General features: G+C 38.2%; 1 protein-coding gene across 2 annotated transcripts in view; it reads right to left on the bottom strand.

Annotated features, from left to right (window-relative positions):
• Positions 1 to 674: 674 nt before the first annotated feature.
• LOC126412218 (protein kibra) overlaps positions 675 to 24,438 on the bottom strand; it is a 205,144-nt gene continuing 181,380 nt past the window's right edge. Inside the window, exons 1-17 of one of the 2 annotated variants that reach the window (XM_050081705.1) lie at positions 21,591 to 21,701; positions 21,379 to 21,487; positions 19,755 to 19,914; positions 16,147 to 16,405; positions 15,691 to 15,839; positions 15,032 to 15,196; positions 13,241 to 13,994; positions 12,066 to 12,256; positions 11,881 to 11,967; positions 11,601 to 11,793; positions 11,084 to 11,351; positions 8,404 to 8,585; positions 8,062 to 8,259; positions 6,102 to 6,262; positions 5,810 to 6,002; positions 2,845 to 2,978; positions 675 to 2,636 (exon numbers count right to left, since the gene is read on the bottom strand). In XM_050081705.1, coding sequence (XP_049937662.1) covers positions 2,384 to 2,636; positions 2,845 to 2,978; positions 5,810 to 6,002; positions 6,102 to 6,262; positions 8,062 to 8,259; positions 8,404 to 8,585; positions 11,084 to 11,351; positions 11,601 to 11,793; positions 11,881 to 11,967; positions 12,066 to 12,256; positions 13,241 to 13,994; positions 15,032 to 15,196; positions 15,691 to 15,839; positions 16,147 to 16,405; positions 19,755 to 19,914; positions 21,379 to 21,487; positions 21,591 to 21,671 — 3,537 coding nt within the window. In that variant the 5' untranslated portion in view covers positions 21,672 to 21,701 and the 3' untranslated portion in view covers positions 675 to 2,383. Of the gene's footprint in view, positions 2,637 to 2,844; positions 2,979 to 5,809; positions 6,003 to 6,101; positions 6,263 to 8,061; positions 8,260 to 8,403; positions 8,586 to 11,083; positions 11,352 to 11,600; positions 11,794 to 11,880; positions 11,968 to 12,065; positions 12,257 to 13,240; positions 13,995 to 15,031; positions 15,197 to 15,690; positions 15,840 to 16,146; positions 16,406 to 19,754; positions 19,915 to 21,378; positions 21,488 to 21,590; positions 21,702 to 24,438 lie in introns of those variants that run through there. The other variant, XM_050081703.1, reaches the window with a different exon arrangement.

Below are 24,438 nucleotides of genomic sequence, written 5' to 3'. Positions count from 1 at the left end.
CACAAATTGTCACTCGTTGTTGAACTATATCAGTCTTGATAATCTTGTTAGGTGTGATACCGGGGGAACAAACCAAAGCTGGATGTCAGTAACTACCTGAGTTGAAATCAAAATTGAAATCTCCACATACAATCACATCCCAGTTATTTCTAATAATTGTTATTTCCATTCTCTCCAACTGCTTAATGAAGTTTAAGACATTTGTTGTTACATGTCAGCACACGGTCGGGAAAGCTATCTTGTATGTTTCTAAGTCTTATTACTGAAGTACTGCACAGAGCTATTCAGTGCAGTACTTCTTTTGAAGCCCATCAGACTTTATTGCACTTTTTATTTACATAGCCACTGTCACTTTCTTAATATTATTCCTACAGCAATGTGATACTAACTTGTATCCATGTAGGTATATTTGTTCAGTTCCTACTAATTTCCAAATTTTTTTCTGTTTCACATGAGACATCAGTAGCAGTGCCTTTCCAGTTGTGATATGACAAGCTCATCTTTCCTGTTTAACAAACTTGATGGGTGTTTCATTATCTTTATGATTTGGTGCAATGTTTTTACCAAGCAGTATTTCAATAATTGTCAATATGCATCAACATACTGAACAATTAGACACTATAGAAAAAATGGATGCATATGGAAAAAGTTGGGAAAAAATTTAATAACATAAATAATGTTTCTATTTACTTTATCATTTGTCTCTGTTCAAATACTGTACAAGGGCAGTCAATATGAAAGCTTTGTTACATGTAAATAAAAATATTCTACAATGACTTCAGCTTTGTATATTAACAACAGATTTTTTTTAAAAAAATTCATACACATATGTACATATTCTACAAGTGAAGACATTTTTTTACAGTCTTCTGTGGAAACTTGTTATTACTGACAGACCCGAAACTGCCACCACACGAGCCATTGAAACTTAATTGTTCCAATTCTATTAAAATAAATATTTTGGTCATCTCTTTAAACTCTGCACAAAATACACAGAGGATGCATAATTTAAGAATCAATAGTCTAAACATGTTATCATATTTCACTGGAATCTGCAACTGAAAAAAAATCCAAGTTACATTATTTTCTCCCCGAATATCTAAAATTTTAAATAATAAACCATCTGAGATACATTTTTACCACACAGTCAGACTAGTAATCGATTAATAATCAACATAATCAATGTAATGGAACAGGCAGAATTCTTGCAGTTGAATGGGACCAAGAAAACTACATGTGGTCTGAAGCCAAGATCAAATGAATGGCAGAAAACTTTCAACTGTATGTAGTGCAGTTCATGTGACCATGCCACTATGGAAACATTATATCCATAATAGATTCTATTATATATATTGAGCAATATAGGACCTTCATTAACAAAGCCCTTTAACAGAAGTATATATGCTTACAAAATTTAAATACACTGGTTCGATACATATACCTTTTTATATATAAATGTATATAACATATCTGTATATATTTAACATTTGGCGAATTATCCATCACAATGTTGGAAATGAGAATACAAGCTCAGATCATAAGGAATTAAAATGAGAATTTCATTGAAGATTTGAAGATTCAAGAAAACAAGTTTAATTCCTTTCTCCCATCACACACACACACACACACACACACACACACACACACACAAACACACACAATTTACACGCAATCTATCTGCTGCCCCCCGCCCCCACCCGCTCTGGCCACTGGTTTGTAATCCGTGTATTAGCCAAGAACCGGTACATGAGCATTTTTGTTTTGTTTTATTGTGTTCTTATTCTTTGTGGCATAAAGTGAAATTACATTATTTCCATTGGATGGACTACCTCACTGAGGGGTACAGCCCAACATTTTCACATTAACTCCACCTCCTAATAGCACCAGACTTTGCACGAATTAAAAAAAAAAAAAAGTATAAATACTTAGAAGGTACAAGGCTTCTATACAGAGTTATTGTAAAATCTGTGACTTTCTTTGCTGCAAAAACATGCTTGGACAAGCATCAGTCAGCAAATGTCGTAATATACCAAAAACCTAAAGAACAGGAATGAAACTACGTCATACATATTTAATATGATGAGTAAGAGTTCATTTTATGGGAGCTTAGCCCTGATGAAGTTTTGAAGACATGAGAATTTTATGAAATTCAATATATTTTGTGATATGAAATGGCCACTAGTTTAGAAATTCGGTGGGTTTTTTAAAAAATCCACATAAGAGCCTTGTGCAATAAATATTTCAGCAACTTTTAAGTTGCATCAGTTCACTGTACATTTGTTATTTTACATGTTTACAAGTTCAGAACAATAATAATAATAAAAAAATAACAACACACTGCACCGCTCATGGCACTATAACCAATGCTCTCACAGCACTCATGTCACACTTCAACACCTAGCACTCTGTCAACAACATAATGAAACCTTTGTGTTTCACTGTTCTCTTCTGTGCATTCCCTTCCCTCCACCTGGCGCTTATCCTCAGACTGTTTTGATTCTGGTGGATGCTGTGTAGGAGGCTGTTCATGAAGGCTTTCTCCATGCTTCAAGGTACTGCATTCTGAACTTGTGCCATCATCCGTAGGCAACACAGGCAAAGGAACAGTGGCTCGCGTGAAGAAAGCCATCTTTTCCCTAAAATCATTAATTCCACATGAAATTTTCAATATATATAAGTTGTGTTGCTCAACAGTAAAGTAATTTCACATACTATACTTATGTCTCACTGCTGTAAAGAAGTAAAAACTAAAGTTTGCTCTTCTGCAAGTCAAAGTGTGTCTATGGATAATTTTGTTAAAACATGCATTGTTACAAATGTTGAACTGAAAGAAAAGTAGCTTACTTGAAAGATATGATGTCTGGTTTTCCTTTCCCAGCTTTGCTTTTGCGCAGTTTGTAAATTTCTCTGGAGGTTTTTTTAAGCATTTTCTCTATTTTCCGTTCCTCTGCGCTTTTTCCATTTTTGCTGCTTTCCGCCTGGAAAGAAACAAAATTGTCAGTGTTGAGACAAACTATGTACAACATTTTAAGAAACCGGCAAGAAATAAATCTCAACCATTAATAATGCCTTCATGAAGCAACACTTAATCAAGGACAAGCACTGCAAAACTATGCTCATTGGGCAAGATAGTAAGAAATTTTTAATGTGAGAGGCTATGGTTATTTTCGGGACACACAGATGTAGAAAATGTAAGAAAAATGTGCTGAAATTTGTGAAAATGACACAAAAAGGTAAAAATCACACAAAATAAGTAACTGCCTAGGTCATGTGCACTAGGTGATAAATTCCATCAATGCATCTTTCACTATTTCATATGTTTGTTCTTCATTTATTGTCTTCATTCAAAGAGATATCAATCACAAAAATGCAAAATTTCATCAATTTGTTTAAATTGCTTTTTGGAAGTATTCTAACAACAGTTTTTCCATTTTGAAGTATCATTATATGGCTCACAATGGTCAGAATAAATTTGGAATTTAAAGGGGTCATTATTTGTATCTACAGAAAATGTGTGCTCTCTCTCTCTCTCTCTCTCTCTCTCTCTCTCTCTCTCTCTCTCTCTCTCACACACACACACACACACACACACACACACACACACAAAATGAAGTAAACACCTGCTGCGATGAAGGCATAATAAATTATACCCACCCAATACAATATATACTACTGTTACTACTAAATAAAAGGATTTTACGGTGCAGCACCTTTCCAAAAATACAGCTGTTTTCACACAGACAGGTCAATATATGCATTTGGGGATGTGAAATGAGGCAAGATAAGCACAGTTTGTTGCGCCTCTTTGTGAGATTACTACATTTTGCACCATTTCCCTTCTGTTCTATGCTTAAGCATCTTTCCCCCATTTTTATCCGTGTTCTTAATAGATTAGACAGAATTTTTTTCCTTTCTTGAACTGTACCTTAATTTTTTTTTAATTGGAAGTCAACAATGGTCAATAAATATTAAAAATGCAATTTATGGAAAGCATCGTCTACCAGCAACATTGGCCAAACTCAGCAACAATAGTCAACCTCAGTAATAATGCTCACACTGCAGCTTTGAAATCAAATAAAATTTAAAAAATGATGCTGCAACAGTTGAAACCTAAATTAAGTCAGTGCTGGCATGGCTTTAACAGTCTAGTTGGCTGTGTTAGTGTTTTCCCAGAGTGGATTTTTCACAACAAAATCATGCCAAAGATTAAGAAGGAGAAGTTGTGTGCACTGTTACAAGAATTCAAGACTCAGTTCATCGAAACTCATGGCATTATTCTGCAATGTGCTATCTGTGAAGTAAATACTGCAATCAATGACAAGCATCAAAGAAACAGAATGAACCAGAACCTGTAGAAGAACAAATACTTAAAGAACACTGAACTTTGCAAGACAAAACCTAAGTAAACTACTCTGACACATGCCTTTACTTCAGGGTCTGAAAAGCAGTGGTCATTGAATGAGTTTAGTGTGGATCTTGTCATATCATTAATCCAGTCAGGAATTCCAATCCACAAGGACATTATCCTGCATTCAAATAATATCTTGAGAAGTACACACAAATATCAGTACCGGAAGAGAGCACTCTCAGAAAAATTTACATACAGACAATTTCTGAGAACATTTTAGAAAAAATAAAAGAGGCAGCCGGCAGACATGAAGTGGGATTCATTTTAGATGAAACTAGTGATGAGCTGCACAGGTATATTTTGAGTGTGTTGGTTTTTCTACTATCTGGTGAATGGATAAAACCTATGCTTTTTAAAATGTACCAATTCGAAAAGACAAATGCCTGCATGATAATGCAATCATCCAACAATTCATATATGAAATTGTGCCCAAGGGGCATACAATACAAAATATTCAGGCCTGTGGTGACTGATCAAGCATACTACATGCTTTCGGCTTTCCAACAATTACTTGTACCCCACCCTCAGCCACGTGACATGTACTACACATGGTCTACACTTTGTATCTGGAAGCATTGGGAATAATTACAGCAGGTCAAATTACTTCATTGCTTCATTACTTCATTCTAGTAAAGGCTTCCAGTTGTCAAGTTTTGTATCCTGTCATCAGAAGGTAGGCTACTTGGATAAGATGCACAGTTTTCTTATGCGAAAACTTTGAAAAAGTCAAACACTTTATAACTGAACTAAACTCAATGGACACAGCAGCCCTCAAGCAGGCGCAACAATTAGTCAACAACAAAGACTTTGGGTTGGAACTTTTTGCAGTGTAAGGCCATAAGTACTTGCCTAATGTGATTCAGTGTTCGGGAGAAGAAGGTATTGAGGAGGAGGAACAGTGGAAGATGCCGATGTGTGTTAGGAACATCTTTCATGGATTTGCTAAAGACATATTTGAGTTAAATTTGAAGAGCAATCCAGATGTGGAAATATTTGCAATTCTGACTGAACTTCCTTTAAGGGGGAGTTCCAAGGACATTTTCCACCACTTTCTGTTTGCAAAGTTTCTCCATATGTAAGGACCTATAGAGATCAAAGCACCAGTGACTTAAATGTGAAAAACATTGAAATGATGTATGTAATCCACTGCAACAGAACCCTGTAAATGGGACAAAGAAAGTTAATGGAACTGGTTTAAACCCAAACACAGTAATTTCATCTGCATCTTTTTTGCAACTTAAAATCCTTTCACTAAGTACTATTAGTGATGCCAGCAACAGCAACATCATCATCATCATAAATATGTGGACACCATCTAACATCATGCTTAAATCTGTATCTTTCTTTCACCAAAAATAAAAATTAAAATACCTTATGTATATTAAGATATCAAATGCTGACCTGTGCAATGAGATTCTGGAAGGCAGTGTCCTCTATAACCCAGGCTGCCATTTCTGGATCACCCTCAGCACGTGCTGTTTCCAAACGATCCTTGAGGACACGTAAACGACTCAGTTCATCTTGTAACATCTGCAGCCTACAGTGCTGTGCTCGTAAATCTAATTCAAGATCCAGTGATGTACGGGCAGTTGCACTGCAAAACGTAAGTATCATTAGGTTTTTTATTTTTATTTCTGTCAGTGTGTGTGTGTGTGTGTGTGTGTGTGTAATACTTCAGTGACTCTTTATATACCTGCTGCTGACTCCGCTACTTGAACTGCGGCCATGCTTTGTTACTACTACAGTTCCTGGTGGTCTTCTCCACCTTAGTGAACGCCTTTCAACTGAATTGCGTTGAAATGGGCCACCTTTCCGATACAAAGGCATTGAACTATCACTGTCACTGCGATTCAACTGCAAAAGCAAAGGACACACATAATTAAAATGTTGTTTATATGTTGAAAATATCATCAAAAATTGTGTTGTGACATTGTAGACAAGTGCAGAATAAGAAAATATTCATTTGTTTGTGAATCATGTAAGATACATTTAACAGAGTTTCATGGATTTTTGACTGTTGGATTATTTGAGTCTTGTAGCTTTTGTTTCAATCAATTCACATTAAAGAAGTTGCAACTTTCATAAGTTCATGCAAAAGGAGTAATTTGAATTTTAAAAACTATTAACACACTAGAGAGACCAGAGAACATAAAAAGACCATCTAAAAAGGCTAGGATCATCTATATTGGCTGATTTGATAGTGTACTTTGCACATGAATACATAGTACTGTATGTTTCATAAAAAAACAAAAACAAGTGCCAAATAAAATGATTTACTGAACACATTTTATTTACAGAATACATTCAGTTACATACATCTGTTCCATTTTGACTTAATAAGTAATGTCCATTGCACAATTCTTATCACAATTTTGGTATACTGATATTTGAGAGATTTGTCTTGTGATTTGGTTACACATTTTTGAAACTTTAGTTTTACTTTTGTTTACAGTGGCTTCTTGAGTGTTTCTCACTACTCACAAAATAGCAAAACAATGTGTGAGATTCAGTCAAATTTGAATGATTTGGAAGCCTGGAACTGGTTGAAACCCTCCTAAGTAGAATATTGAGCTTGACAGAGAACGAGCACATATTGTTCACTTATGTGTGACATAGTAGCCATGGTCATTTGAAATAAATCCTTTCACTGAAAGCACCCCATGTCATGTAGTAAGATAATAATTGCTGTGCCATCATTGAAACTAGCAGTCACTCTGTTGCATGACTGCAAAACTGTGCACTTCACTGTTAAGATGCATTTGATTGCGATGCAGGATGTAACAACAGTGTGTGAAAAATTCTCCAATTTACTTTTAAAATTTGGTACAGGAACATGCTATAAAAAATTAATCTGTTGGATAATTTGTCCCAAATATCTGCTTTATTTTAAGACTTCATCTGTTACGTGGCTGGAGAATAAACACAAATAAGAACATTTTCATGAGAGAGAAAAATACCAATACCACAAAATAACCAGCCACAGCCACTGATACACAAATATCCGTGCCTACCAGTGGGGAAAATCTGCAACTCAGTTAATAGGAGTATGCAGCAGGGCACAACTATCAATTATCTGATTACATATTTAAATTTATTAGCCAGCCACAGAGTACAATATCAAAAAACAGATTTTAGAGACAGCAAGCCAGTTTTTTGCTTCAAATAATTTATTCATAGAACATGTTCCTTAAACTCCGAATCCTCAAACTATACATTGATACTCAATATAAAGTTACACGTTTGCAGTGTAACACAGTAGAGACATAAATATTTTTTTCAGGTGGCATGAGTGTTCACATTTTTAACGTATAAACATCACTGAGCCCCAAAAACTTTGCTTCCCATTTTAAACCCATTCTGTTTATGGCGCAAGGGTGTTTTTCCATGACATTTATTAAAACACATAGGCAGTATGTGCATGAAACTCAACATTAATTTCTCAGTGAGGCTCTCTCCTGTGTTTACAAAGTTATTCATCCATGCCAAAAGTGGTACTGTTCCAAACATTAAGTATGAAGAATTTTTGAAGTAATCTGCATTGCAATTTTAAAGCTTTGATACATTCAATAGCACTATTAAATAGTTTCTTGTTTTTAGTATTCGTCACATTGTTATGCAGAACAATTGAGAGAAGACATATGAATAGCACTCACCCTGCAAATATACTGATTTCTGCCAATAGCTGCACTAGGGCTAAACGTCTGAGACCGTTTAATGACTATTGTTCGAGCTGACTCCTCTGGTCGTTTCCTAACCCCCTTCTCGGGGATAAACACACATTCTGTGTTTGTCTCCTTATCAGAAGTATCTACAGAGAAATCATTTGAGTCCTCGGGTACAGCTGTGTCCTCCTAAAACAAAGTAAGTAAATTAGAGTTTCACAAACAAGTTATAGATTTCTTCTATTGAATGTTCACTGTCTATTATATACAGCATGTTCCAGAAAATTAAATCAGACTTATAAAATCCTGCAATGGAAGAAGTTCTTGACTTACAGCATGCTCAAGTACAGCTTCTAGGAGGTCTTCTTGACAAAATTCAACAATAATTCCATCTTCTTCTTCATCATCTTCATCATCGTCGTCATCATCATCATCATCATCCTCTTCATCTTCTTCTTCCTCTTCCTCCTGGCTATCAAGTTCTTCTAATCTTGTGCTTACAGTGGAATGGAGACCTATAACAGAAGGTAAATAGCACTTCAGATAAATATATTTGAGACATTATTAGGATCAAAGTAAAATTAAATATACAGGATGAACATTAATAAAACCAACAAACTGCAAGGGCGGATTGCTGACTGGAAATTGAGGGGAAAAGGTCCTAATGAAAATGCATTGTTACCACGGTAGATGGCACTGACAAATGATAGTTTCTCCGACCACGTGCCAAGTGTTCCTTGTGTGTTGAAGGCTGTGTGATTGACGTAGCCTACTGTAAGCAGCAGAATGGTCTGGTGTTCATGTTGGGAACAAGCCAAGATGATGTTTGTGTACAGCCAAGCAGGTGGACATGGCTGAGAGCCAGCATGGCTATACCAAAACAAAAAACCTCACAGATACCGACCACATCACACAACATTTCACGCCATCTTGAGCATTTGTGTGATCATGGGGCCTTTTAGAGAGACAAACGTGCAGGAAGGGGCAGACTGCAGATCTGGAGGTTTAGGTTCTACATGAGACATACCCTAGTACAAGCTCTAAACAAGTGGCCTGCCAACATGGTGTAAGCGAAAGTACGATTGTGTGTACCCTGCATGACAACTGCTACTATCCCTATCAACTGCTATACCATGGAGGCCACTTTAAACATCTGTTGTGACATGAATGCAATGCAATTCTGTACTGTGTTCCAGGATGATTTGTTGGCATGGCCAGAAACATGTTCATAGGACCCTTTTTCCTTCACTTTCAGTCAGGAATCTATTCCTGCAATTTGTCGGTCTTATTAATGTTCACCCTGTATTTCAGCATCAACACTACTTGTTATAAACTACTGATTCTTTTATGACGCGTTCAGCTAGAGAAGAACTGAGGCACCAAATAAAACTATCAGCTGGTAATGTTAGAATGTCGATTCTCCAGAATAAAGAAAGAAAAAGTTGTACGAGAATGGTAAATCAGTGTTCTCAGTGTCTTTCACTGTGGCATGCTTCAATAAAGTCTTTTCAGTTTACAAGCCACATCACCTCTTCTAAGTTTTGGCTCAATCATTGTTATACTGGGATTATGTTATAAAAGAAGTGGATGAAATTAGAAAAAACAGCAACAATTTTAAGAGAGACCAGGAGTACGCACTTGGTAGGAAATGGAGGCAGGCGTTGGGCATCGAGTGAAAGTAAAGACAGAGGCTCGATGCTTGTAGTGATGCTGGATCAGCAGTTTCAAATGTGGCACTGGTCTCTCGTGCCTCAAGCACATGCGTCACTCTGGGCTTCTCTAAAATGTTCCAGATGCTGCCATTTCAACTATAAAGCAGTTAGTGATTTTAGCTCTTGAGGATGATGGAGAAGAGAGCTATCAAACGCTTGAGTGTTTTAGTGACATGGATTGTAAACTGGGAAGAGTTTATTGAATAACAAATCTCATAAATCTTATAATGGTGTGTTCAACTTAGTGACAAGCCATTGGAGGACTGCCGTCCCTCACAATCATACAAGTTCAGTAACAGTACTGGGCTTTCAGGGAGTTCCTGTGCACTGCACCTTCTGCTACCATCAAAGAACTGAGATTAAAGTCTCAACTCGATGACATTAAGAATTTTATGAGCCAGCTCCGACTGGAAATTCTGGTAGTGGTTGGTTTACCCTAGCCATTGTTCGTTGTGAAAACACCTCCCTTCCTGGACTAGAATCTTTCGCCGATCGAGATGTCATTGCCTACAAGACGTGGCATTCTGGTATTGACCCGAAGACTCAAAGTAGACCTAGCTATGTTTATAGTAATATGCCATTTACATTGTGTACATACTCTTGTGGAAAAGTTACTAATGATAAAAAATTTCTATCCAGTATTATCCCAGAGCAGTAAGGGAAGAAAACCATCCAACAGTGAGCTGGGAATTATAGTTATATAACTGAGACTGAACAAGGATCAAATCTCAAATGTACATAGTTTCCCTAAACCACTCCAGGAGAATGACAGAATGATTTCTTAAGTACTATAACAAGAGATTTTTTGGTATTATGAATTATGAAATAGATTAATAATTAATTAAATTATTAAATAGAAAAAAGCTGGAGTACTGTTAAAGAACTACCCTTTGAACCAATTACGAGTGATAGCAGAAGCTTTGATTTGAAATCACAAGTAACTGAAACCTTTCTGCTATTTGTTTCTACTTAAGTATTTTGTGATGGCCAGGCTTCTCACCAATGTAAATTACTGATACTGGGTTTTTGCTTCTGATGCCATGACAGTACATGGCAGTGTCTATAAAATAGTGCAATCCTGTCAACTGAAATCTCTGTCTCTCACACTCACTCACTCACTCACTCAAAATACACACACACACACACACACACACACAAACACACACACACAATACTTGGTTTTATTTGACAGTATTTAATTCCTTCCTCGTCAAACGTATGAAAGAACTACACTGTTTTATAAACGTTATCATATGCAGTTTTGTGCTTGAACTGATGTGTTGTACAGTTGAAAGACTTACCTTGACTGCGTGTCAGCGTCGATGTCTGAGATGATATTATTGTAGATTCATCAGAGCTCTCTTCCTTAAGAACTGCAATCTGCTTATTAAATACTGACACATCACTCTCCTGCTTGTCATGATTTTTTGTCAAAGCTGTACTTCCACGTTCCACAACTTGATTTGATGTATTTGTCTCTGGATGCATCAAACGGAAGGCAAGTATATTATACCACTTAATGGACACTGCTTCAGGGCTGAAGTCCGCTAGGCTCACCTGTGCACTGCCCTGAAATTATACGAACATTATTAGAGGATATGTGTCTGTGTGCTTTTATCACTATAGTAATATTTGAATTGTTTTAGTGTAGTAATTGTTCAATTGTGTTAGATGTAGAACTTCATTTAATTTAAAAGGTTTTCTGAATGTTAACTTTTCACTCAGTAATAAATTAAGTAACAGAAAATGATGTTAATGGTTAATATTGCAATTTATAACTAATAATAACAGCTCCTCTGTGTTACAGAAGATACTAACCAAACATTCTTCGTGGTTTGCCGAATCAATGTTCCACACATTGACTTGCAGAGTTTTGGTAAGGAGTTTATTCAGTGGAACAGGAAGTGGGAAATTATCTCCAAATGTTGGTTTTCGAAGATCATCAATTGTTTTCGTGCAACAGGCACTCGTCAGTGGAGGAGAATTGGGAAGCAAAGTTGCCTTGATGTATCTGTTTACAAATAAAAGCACACTGTAATTCACTATACGCCAGACACAAAGAAAATAATTTTCAGACATAACTCTATTTTCCACTCACACTCTGCTCCCATCAGGAATAAATAAGGCTGCTAGGTTACGTGCTCTCTCAATTCCAACATGAAGTAATCCATCACTTATGGAATACCTGTAAAGGGTCGAAATGTCAGTTTAAAAGAAATCACTTTTTATGCATAAGATTTAAAATGGACTGCTTTCTATATTCCAAATATATGTAGTATTTACCTCAGTTTGATTTGTACTTGAGCAGTTTCCAAGCTCATTTCATCAGACACTGTATGATCAACACCAAAAAATGAGTGCCTTTTATTTGAAGCTTCAAAAACACCTGAATCTCCTGCAACTGATTCATCACTAACAGCAGCTGACACTGATCGAGTATTTGTGCCAGAAGATGGATTTGATAACCCTGCAACCTGCAATGTGAGCACAGTTTTTTAATGAGATGACTTTTTGTATGCTGAAGTAAACTTCATTTAAGGGAAAATCCATATTTGTTGAATAATAAAATGGACTCCAACAGATAACAGATAAATGTTCTGGGAAGACCCAAAATACATAGCACTTCTTATACTTTACAGTAGTAGCAATTGCAGTTTGCCAAGAAGTGTTAGAGTGACAAAATATTTTAACTTTCAAAAATAGCTACAGTAAATCACACAACAGAGCAATGTGTTACCAGTTAGTCCACTGGATGAATGAATATTGGTTTTTGGAGCTCCTCATAGCTGTTCTTCCATTGTAGTTAGAAATTTTTGAGAAATGTAATGTTATTGAGGACAGAACAGTGGCTACAGCATTGGACTCCCCTTTGGGCCAGTAAGTTTTCGTGGGGTTTCAGGTCAGTATAAGTCAGACTTTCTTTAGTTTCCCTAGCTTGTCTAGTTTCCTTAACTCGTCTATGGCAAATGTTAGGAGGAGTCGACCACAACTAATTTGTTATCTTATCCTCTCCAAAACTAAGCTAGTGTTCCATCTGCAGTAACTTTAACAACAGTGGTGCACCAAACATGAATGTGACATGTGACTCAGAAATAATAATAATAATAATAATAATAATAAAATAATATAAAAATAAGAAAAAAACACCGTTTATTTTTCCATGTCTACATTTCAGCTCCCCAGTTTAGCCAACTACTAACTCCTAGGAAATGACTGTTTTTGACTTGCTAATTGCCTGTAAAATTTTCAGTCTGCCGTTTATAATTTTATCCAAAGTACATCTTCTTTCGTACATCTAAAGCTTTACACGACAACCTACAGTTCTCCCTCACTACAAATTACAAATTTTTCTACAGCATTTTGTAATTAACTTGCTTTGCCCATTAATGTATTTCCTTACTTAGCCCTGTACTAGCATAAACTGAAATGCCACAGCAGTTTACATGAAAATAACTCACTTGTAAGAGTTCTTGTGATGATCCCACAAGAGGAGGTGGAGTCTCCGAAATTGGAGAAAGTGGTGGTTCAGGTGTAGGCTCAAACTGACACCTTCCAGGCCTCCCTAGGCCAGAACCCTGCGACATATTGCTTCCGTGAACAGTGAGTTCCTGCAGGTCAGGTCTCGTGGAGCCAGCTGCTGCCGCAATCAGATCTCGATGACGTATCCTCAGTTCTGCTAGCCTGTCCTCCAGCTGTGCACGATCCAAACAGTGGCTTACTGCACCAGGGCGACCAGGAACAAAACGAATCCATCCTGCATTAGGAGGTGGAAGAGCAGGGCTGCCTGCTGTTGAGGCAATAGAGGGCTCATGCAAAGGTGACACAGGAGGAGATGCAGATGATGGGGACGATCGTGGTGATAATGACGGTTGTGAACGTCCGGGGGAAGGAGAGGGAGTTGCAGGATCACCACGGAGCAATCGTTCCACACGCCTGTGAAGGTCCGCCATATCAACACTTCCTACACCTGAAGAATCGACGGGTGTTGCAGTTGCTTGATACTGTGGTCCTCCGTATATATCAGTGAAGCTTAACCCAGAGCTGAGAGAACCTTTACTGCTAGTTGTTGACAGGGATCCCAAACTTGAACTGCTGCTCACTGACAAAGTGCTCGCTGACATTGTTTTGAGCTGCGATTCCAACTGGGTCATAGCACGAAGCGCATCACGTAACTGTTGCAGAAGGAGCTGCTTCTCTTCATGAAGCCGCAACCTGATAAAGAACAACCCAAAAACAATAGGTTACTGAACATAGTTTAACAAATATGAGGCCACATTTACAGGTCCAACAGTTTATAGGATCATCCTCATTAAGAAAGTGACGTTTTGTTTCATAAGTGGTCTAATTACAGATATTTTATGGGGGAAAATATCAATGAGCAGATTCACCATTTGCTTTACATAAAAAATAACATGAACTATTCCTTCAAAATTGTGCCTGTTTCCACCTGCAATTGTGAGCAAACACTAACCACAATAAATCTTCCAGACAAAATATTCAAATTGCTGATAATTTGGTAAACAGCCATTTGCACTACACTGATGTATGGTAATTTGAATTCCATAACAAAAAGGAAACTAGTGGAATATGTGGGACAGTGGCAGCTGAACACTTAAAAAGCTAATATATCTAGTTTTCTGCTATGACAATGGTCTGTTTGTTTCAGAATTTGTATGTGTTTCTTACAGTGCAGCAACATATTTTTCTATTTGATCTGTCTACAAAAATAATGTTTAACAATGAATGCTGTGATTCCAAAAACCACCCTCCAATATCGGTATTTTGTCAACAGACCTCTCAAAATAATTTGTTACCGCAAACTGTGTGCCCTTTTTCCTGGAAAGCTAACAAAACTATGTGGATTTTATTATCTATAACATTATCAGTTATATAATTGAGCTATACCCTATAGATACTGTTTGACAACACACAATTTTTGTTTTCTCCATTAACTGCCGTGAAAATACAAAATATGACAGATTCACAGAAATATTTAATAGAAATACCCCTCAGTTTTCACAAATTGCATAGGATGAATAAATATTTAAATTATTGTTTTATTGTTAGCAAGTAACTGCAATTACTAAATCTTTACACATAAAAATTGTTCACTCACTTGTAAAGACTGATTATTACCACACACACACACACACACACACACACACAGTCAGGCTAATAATCCTCTTAGTGTGCATTATGTGTTTGAACATTAAATTAAGGGTTCTATTCTGAAAGACAGTTTTCCTCACCTGTCAGCAATAGCACGATTGGACATTTCAAGTGCTTGATTTAGATCTTGTTCTAGTCGCCTGATCTCTTGTTGAATATCTTGCATCTCTTGCTGACTTCGAGAGCGAGGTGTTATACTTCGCAATTCACGCAACAACTGCTCTTTTTCTTGGAACAGGAGCAACCTGGCCGGAACATTAATCATCAGTTGTATGCAGAAACAGAGTAGTAAAAAACGCATGGTAACTAAAACATACATCTTATGGCTACCCTTTGAGTCTGTTCACAAACTGGATGAAAGCAATGTCACACTCACATCCATGTGGTCCATTTTTGGCTTACATTCTGTGTGGTATAAATTTAAATAAATACTAATGTACTCATAACTTGACCAAAAAATGTCTACAGAGAAAATTTGTTCAAAGCATCACAGTTGGATACACCTTGTCCAAATGTTTCATACTTTCCTTATACTCTACTCGAAACAGTACAGTCTAGGAGTAGAAAATGACAAGGAAAGTGTAACAACTTTGTTGGTGGTTCACTACATCAACTTAACAGAGCAGCAATAGCATCCAACAAGCCTTGCTTAAAACTCCAAAATCTGAATGAATTATAAAGAAATAAATGAAACATGCTTAGAAATGATGTGTAAATGGGTATAAAATTTGCTACCTACCTGTCCTTATCAGATTCTGCTTGTCCTGGTTGCACTTTTTCTTCCAGATCTGCTAGTTGATGCTGAATATGCTGCACCCTTTTCCTAGCTTCATCGTACTGCAACCTCATACGAGCCATTTCTGCGAGTCTTGTACCAATTGGCATCAGCTATCATGTAAAATAACAATGTTAACAAATTAAATTAATGTATTGTACCTAATCAATGAAATAGTTGTACTTTTTTTACCACTATCAATATTAAAATTATATTTCAGCACGGGTATTGTCATTAATTTTTATAAAAGCATTTAGCTGTCTAAGTCCCAAACTTATTTCTAACACTCAACGAGTAAATCTAAGGAAATAATAAAAATCAAGTATCACACAAAGCAATGACCCTGAAACCATGAACACTGCTAAATGATATAAAATTAATGCATGTTATTGAAGGTATCTAAAGAATGTTCTTGTGTACCTCTCCTGACAGATCGGTCTGTGAAGCAGTACTGAGTTTTTCTTGTGGCAAACTTAGCGTAGAAGCATCTGGTGAGCTCTCACACAGCTGAAGCCGAGTTAGGTCGTCCTTCAGTTTTGCAAGTGACTGCATCAGCTCTGCCTTTTCCTTCTCACCCAAAGAGAGAGACTTCTGGATATTTCTTAGTTCAGTCATAATTGCTTGAGCCTCTGTAATGTTATAGCAGCCTCCTTCATGTGAGCTCAGTTTCTGCTCAACACTGCAATGAAGAGACAGACAAATTTTAGATTGTTCAAATTCATAGCACATCAAAAATACATAATAAGATGTGCAACTCTATAATACAGACATTTCACTGAAAGGCCTTAGTAGTGTGGTCCTTCATAATACACATGGCATTTCTATTATTAAAATTTCATATTTGTGGGGATCCACAGCCTCCAGATATTTAATAAACTTGAACATGGTCCGTTGTAGGCTGTAATGCAATGTTTATTTAATCACGTGATTAGCTAATTTCAACTACCTGTCATTGTCAAGCACCCGTAAAACCAACATCGAAAAGCACTACATTGTCTGCATACATCGCCATGTATAAATTACACTTTACACACCTCACACTAAGATAAAACAAAGCCTAATGTTTTATTAATGTGAGGTGTGTAAAGTGATATTTATACATGGTGATGTATGCAGACAATGTAATGCATTTCCATGTTCGTTTTACAGGTGCTTGACAATGACATTACCATCTACTATGGACCATGCTCACATTTATTAATTTCTGTTATTATGGTAAGTTTATAACATCAACACATTTCACTTAATTTAGCTTTTAAACTTATCAACATTGTATTTTAATGAAATGAAAGAAATGGATATTAAAAGAACTAACAAACAGGTGAGTAAGGAAATTCAAATATTTGATAATATAAACCAAATTTTGAGAAAAGACAAATGCATTTAAGAATACTGATAATACTACATACCAAACAGCCATTTTCTGGCAGAACTCTGCCACGCAGTTCACATGTGAAACTTGGGTCATCAACATAATCTAATGTGATGGAAGAGATGCCAGTTTTGAAGATGAAAGAAATTATCATGATCGGTATTTGGTCATCAAGAAGAGAAGAGGTTGCAGCATAAAGTTCCTAATCACCACACTGTGTGACAGTATCCTGAATCACACTTCTAATTACCTTTCTGTGACACCTTATGGAATAAGGCCTTTTGACACTTCGTGATCCATGTGTCAGGTGGAGAAATTAAGCTTTGTGGCCCTCTTGATGCCATTCCTTAGTAGGGTATGTGCCAGCAACACCTTATTCTCTTCATCATTAAAATGCAAATACTTCTCTGCACCCAGTTATTGGTAATCATTCAAAACAAATATCCTTAAAGATTCAACTTCTGTCATCATGATGTGAAGAGATACCACTTGGTGTGAAGAAAAAGAAAATGTTTCCAAGGTAATCAAACAAGGCTTCTGCATTTCCCAGTTACCAATGCCATACAACTCTTTATTTACTATTACACAAATTTTGCTGAAAATTTGGGAGATTAGCTCATGCAGCAAGAAATGAGGGTTGTTAGAGCTGATCGGTCTCCTCCTATTTTCATAAGAGTGATGTGTGACTCTCAACAGACAGCACTCCAGCAGCTTCTTCTCTTGTGTACCTGCCTTTCAGCAGGTATCAACTGGATGCACTGCACTTTCCTCCGACTTGTGCCTTTTCCTTAACCTGCTGGTGACTTTGTCCACTTTTAATGTCATCTGGCTTTCTGTGTCATATTATTCTTCTCCCTCTCTTTCCTGTACTTTAATGACTTTTCCTTGCAGGATATTGTTGAGACATGGTTTAGCCAAAGCCTGGGGGATGTTTCCAGAATTAAATTTTCACTCTGCATCAGACTGTGTGCTGATATGAAACTTCCTGGTGGTCTAAAACTGTGTGCTGAACCAAGACGCAAACTTGGGACCTTTGGCTTACAGGCAAGTGCTCTGCCAACTGAGCTATCCCAGCAAGACCCACGACCCATCCTCACAGCTTTACTTCTGCCAATACTTTATCTGCTACCTACTACCTAATTACTTTTCCTCTTTCTTTTTGACAGCTCATGTTCACTGTCATATGATACTACATTCCCGACAAAACATCTGGCATCTCTTTCTTAATTAACAGCATAAAATCTTAAAATTTGAAATTAGTTCATGGCCATAACTGTTTATTAGATCTACCTCTCTCCTTCCAAATAAAAGATGTTTTCTGTATTAGATACACCGGTAGCAACAGTGTACTCATATTTTGATGACCTCACTACAAAACCTTGAAGTGCAGAATGAATGCAGATTTAAGTTCAAGGGCTTTGTTTTGAATATAAAGGACAATTTTGGGTAATAGTGTGAATACACTACAGTTTCAGCCACTGCGAAGGATTCGAAGATCGTACCACAGCCAAAATTGCTAAATCAATAATCTGAACATGTCACTTTATGTACACACTGTCAAAGTAAATTTCCAAATTTTTGCTACCTGATGAAAGAGGATACACTAAACTGGCACACAAAACATTGCACTGATTGAATGATGTCAGACTTATTTTCTCCTCATTCATGCCATAAACAAAATTATGTAGTGATTATACAGGGTGCGACAGCGTTCATAGTAGGATACTAAAAACACACCATCAGACAGTAACTGTAATTTATTTATTACCTCTTATGTCAATCAATAGTTAAAGGTATGCCATTTACTAATGTGTAAGTCATTGTCCATTGCGTGGATTAATTTTTGAATATGACTCCTGTCAAATGATGCCCCCTCTGCACAACACATTCATCTAGGTGGCATTGGAAGCTTTCCATAACTTGGCATAACGTATTCCCTGGGACATTGCTGACAGCAGTTCTGATGCGATCCTTCAACTCAGGAATGGTGGCACAATGTGTTTGGAACACTTCTTGCTTCAGGTAGCCCAAAGGAAAAAGTCTGCACATGAAAGGTCAGGTGAGAGAGGCAGCCAGGAAACGTCACCAAAACGGGGAAATTACTCTACTGGGAAATGTCTGTCGTAAGAAATCCATGTAAAATTCTGGCCACCATTCCTGAGTTGAGGGATCGCATCAGAACTGCTGTCGACAATGTCCCATGGAATACGTTACGCCGAGTTATGGAAAGCTTCCAATGCCGCCTAGATGACTGTATTGTGCAGAAAGGGCATCGTTTGACAGGAGCAATACTCAAAACGTAATCCACGCAATGGACAATGATTTACACATTAGTAAATGGCATACCTTTAACTATTAATAGACATAAGAGGTAATATATAAATTACAGTTACTGCCTGATTGTGTGTTTTTAATATCCTACTATGAACACTGGCACACCCGTTACTACTAACTAATAAGCCATAGAGCAAATTTAATAATGTAGATAACAATAATACCAGAATGAAAGTACCACTGACAATCAACAGAGCACAATATCACAAAATTATATTGACATAAAAAAGTTTATGAAGCAATAATGGTACTACGTACAGCCAGTGTTGACAATATTATGTCTCAAAAAGTGCTGACTAAGCTACGATTATTTGGTACTTACGAAGAGAGTGTTTCCACTCCTCTCTGGGTGCAGTGCATCTCTGCACGTATTTGTTCCAGCTCTCGCTTCAATCTGGAAACCCTGTTCCGAGCTAGTGCCACATCCGACTTCAGGAGGTCCGGATCATACTTTGTGCTTAAACTGCTGGAGCTGGAGCACACTGTGAAAACAAGGAGTTCCAGGTTATGCTAAACACAAACACAGTGTAAGCAATAAACTACATAAAGAATAAAATAAATGAAATAGGAAGAAAGGCACTACTAAATATGCAATGACAAATGTCAACCCTTTGGAAATGAAAACTTATTTCTCAGATAGACCCACTGGGAAGGAAAAATTAACATACACAGTAAAGTAACAGATAAAACTTTAAAGAAAATGTAGCTATTTACAATAGGACATTAAGCACTATATCTAGCTGTAGAAATGAAAATTAAATAAACACACATGCAAAGACAACAATAAGAGATTTTAAACGCACTAAAGGTGTATGATATAGTGACAGAGAAATTAAATTTAAGAGATGAAAGATAGATGAATGTAGTGTGTGTGTGTGTGTGTGTGTGTGTGTGTGTGTGTGTGTTTTCTGACAAGATGAGTGGGGAGAAAAAATGAGCAAAGGCATATCTGAGTGTCAACAGACAAAATCTGTGAAATAGGGTTTCAATGGGTTGTTACTGTGCAGGGGATGGAATTCTGATCATACCCCATTCCTTCTAGGGCACTCAGCTGGTATGTTGGAGTCATAATTTATTATGGTCTTGAAATTTATACCCCAATTTCTGACAGTATTAAAACTTGTGAGCCTGCTCATTCAGGGCAAGCCCCTGCTCACCACAGTTTAAGTGAAAATAAAGATTTCTGTGTTAGTGAATGAGCTATCTGTCTTTGAGTCTGTCAGAGGTGTAAAATTTGGTGTCCAACTCTAGCTCCAATGATATTTGCAATTTGGTGAGGGAGTGAAAGGGGCGGGGGGGGTCAAATGTGGGTTAGAGAGACGATCGGGTATGCACTATTACAATAATGTCGTGAACAATTTGGACCACTAATAGCACCCTTGGAAGTCTGCACTAGATACAATGGCAGTTGTGTGTTGCCTGTGGACCACGATTGTTACATCTCGAGTACACAACACCGCAAAATAACATCGAATTCGTAAAATGAAAACATTACTTCTAGTAGCATCCTTTAACTGTATCGTCCCACAAATGATCATATTTGCAAAGTTAAAAGAAATAGTGATGAGTGAAAGAAATGTGCCCAGTATTACGTCAGTAATCGAATCTCGAAAAAATTAGATACCTCAAAAGCATTGTTGATAAATTTTTGGCATGCAGTTATGCCTAACGCAGGGCGAATGGGGGGGGGGGGGGGGGGGAGGGGAGGAGGGGCGGGTCAGTAATCCCTCCCAATGTTCACTGAAGGCCACGTGTCTAAACTGAGGAATGTGCGTCGGCCTTCTGACGCAGCGCTCCATTCAGCTGGCCGGATGGACACTTCGAACACCGTTCTGTGTGTCGTAAACACAGAAGAATGTCACGTCGCCCTCGGTTCGCTCACTTGCACTCAAAGCAACTCACTGTTTGAGACGTCGCGACACGAAGAGAAAGTTTTGAGTACTTACAGCTCGTCCGCGACGTGTTCAGTGTGGTGAGGACATTGTGCAGGTGGTTGTACTCGTCCTGCGCCAGGTACAGCCTCTGCTGTTTGACGTCGTAGATCTCCTTCTTCGCCTGAAAAAGAATGCGAACAGCGCATTAGTGATGACAACACGGAAAACTGCAAAAATAAGCAAACAGGCTGCTAGAATGTCGAACAGTGGTGGGCAAAACTGACAGCGGGATCGTCCTCGTCGTAGAGGAGGAGGTCCCCGCGGCAGCAGTAAGGGTAAGGCGGCGTGGGCCACACGAACAGCATTTCTGCGCGGCTGGCGTGTCGCCGCTGCGCTTCCCCTGCGGCTACTGCCGGGGCCCAGCTCGCGTGCTTGCGCTGCCCGCTGCGAAGGCCTGGGGTGCCGGAGGAGGAGGGGGGGGGGCATGGATCGCTCGCTCTACAGGCGGGGGCCGGGTGGGGCGGCCCTGGTACCGTCCGTTCCAAATCCTGCAAGGAATGCACTCCGCATTCCAACGACGCGTCGGGGCGGGGGGGCGGCTCTTCTTCCTCGGGCAGCGGAAACTCGCGCACTCGCCCCGTCCCCCGGCCGCTTCATACCAAACAACTCGTCACGAATACAACGCGAGGGGCTCTCGTCGTAAACTATAAAGAACTATGCTGAGCTTGATACATCATTGTTGTTACCATATTTTATCGTAGCTCGTAGACTACTATCAAGAGTCAGTTCAATCACATGGCGCTGAGGCCTCTTTGAGTTGGCGTGCAACGTAAGATCGCTGCAGGTTTTTTCCAGTTCTGTACATCTGGAACTTCCCGTTGCCAACGGAATCCAGCTGTCATTCGCTAGTCTCCGTCCTATCTGTTCGAAGGTATTCCATTCGGTGTTTTTTGATAAATTGGGCCAAAAACGTCCGAGGGGAAGGCCACCAGACAGATGGGGCAGAGACTTGCCAAAGACAGCCTGGATTCAACTGGAAAGTGTGGAAGTGGAAAAGTTCTAAGAGTCAGTATTTTTCAAAAACGTGTAGCAGTGCTATTGTGTTGTCGGTACTCTGTTGCATGTCCCTGGACTAGTTCAAAGCGTCAAATCGCGGAGAAAAATGTTTCAAAAAGGTTGTTAGTGGAAGTCATATGGTCTTTGTAACGAGCAATGCTTCCCTCAGGAATTCCAACTGTCGATCCAATACATAAAATTGTTGCTGAACAGAAGATGTCAGTGCATTCAAGACCAGCCGTGTTTATATGTTGCAAAACAGAAGAATTGAGTTGTGTGAGAAACAGAACGCATATCGAAAAAGTTTTTCATGAATTTAATTTAATTATTTGCTTACCAAAGAATGTAAAAGAAATGAGAAATGATTTTCTACTAGTTACAAAATATTTCTGCTCCATTTATGTACTTGTATTGTAACAAAATTCAGTGTCTCTGTATTAATGGCACCTGGAACCAAAACTTTCTTATTGGCACTTAGAACGAGTCAGTTTCCCAATGTGGCACTTAGAACGTTCTTAATAAACTATTTATTTTCTAATTTGCCCCATTATTTATTGCAGTGTTGCGGTGGGCAGCATAATTCTGTCGGGCCAATCATTGGGCGTCCCAGGGAGTAACATTCTAAAATTGCCAAACAAATACAAGGTATACAGTGGATTCTAAAGCCATGGTACTGTCCCACAGCGGCCAGCCAAGTAATGCTAAAATTGGCTAAACGAAAGGTGTAGCGGGTAGCGGAATCAATGGTTCAAATGGCTCTGAGCACTATGGGACTCAACTGCTGAGGTCATTAGTCCCCTAGAACTTAGAACTAGTTAAACCTAACTAACCTAAGGACATCACAAACATCCATGCCCGAAGCAGGATTCGAACCTGCGACCGTAGTGGTCTTGCGGTTCCAGACTGCAGCGCCTTTAACCGCACGGCCACTTCGGCCGGCGGAATCAATGGAAATCACTTCTAGAAGTATATGAGAATTCCGTTAATTCGGCCTATGATAGGAGTAGACATTTCCTTTTGAGCTCCATTTTGATGAAAAATTTAGAATGTCATTTAGATGCGGCCTATTTAAATTGTCGGTATTATGTACTACAAATAACGGACTTGTATTAGAGTTCACCTCAATTACTGCATAACATTTGACCAGAAAATTTATTAATCGTAATTATACATATCACTTTTCATTGCTGTTAAAGTCAGACCGAATAGACTTGCTCTGTTTTCTTGTAATCGTGCCGCCACATCCACAGAGCATCAAATGTGCAGCAACAGCAAGTCAGTGCAACGAGTCGTTCGCGTAAACGTTTTGAATCAGCGTCCGAAATTTGCGCCATTTTAATTAATTGGCGTTAAATGTACCGAGACTGTCTTTTTATGTGCACCATGGTGCCATCTGACGATAAAATCCGAGGCTTACATTTCTACTACCTTTGAACGCTGTAGTCTACCGCGGAGTTTTGCGGAGTGAGTAAAACCATCCGCGAATGGGAAGGAGAAAGCAACACCTTCTAACAATGGTAAAAAAGCAAACGCTGTTCCTCATGCAACTGCACTACATGGATAGAAAGGATATATACTTAGGGCATCCCTCTCAACATGCGGTAAACAATACTGATATGTTTGATTTTACAATTATTACCTGAGACTGGTGTCTTATCGGGTGCAAACCAAATTAAAAATCTAATAGTAATAATTAAGCATAATAATACTACGTATGCGCTCTATGACCAGTGAATAATGACCGTGCAAGATCTGAATGTGCCTTCTACGCTGCGTTGGTGGCAGAATTGTATTGAGATGCAATAAAGAGTACGATGTCGATATGAAAGTGCTGGTGATACTACGAATGGCCGAAAATAAATTGCCCTTATGGTGCTTTTTGAACACTTTATGCACAAGTCTATTGTTTTTGAGTGTCAATACTGACCTACGGTATAATTTTCAACATCCGTTAATATTGTTAAAGGTGACTACTATAACCAGTCTAATGTAAATTGTATCATAATGAAATTCCGCTCACTCAATCCGGTTTCTGTTTCCCGCATATTTTCATATGTAACCTCGGGTGGTAGGGCA

Source organism: Schistocerca serialis, chromosome 7 (genome assembly GCF_023864345.2).
Source record: "Schistocerca serialis cubense isolate TAMUIC-IGC-003099 chromosome 7, iqSchSeri2.2, whole genome shotgun sequence".
NCBI classification, from domain to species: Eukaryota; Metazoa; Arthropoda; class Insecta; order Orthoptera; family Acrididae; genus Schistocerca; species Schistocerca serialis.
This window is presented reverse-complemented; position numbering and strand designations above follow the sequence as displayed.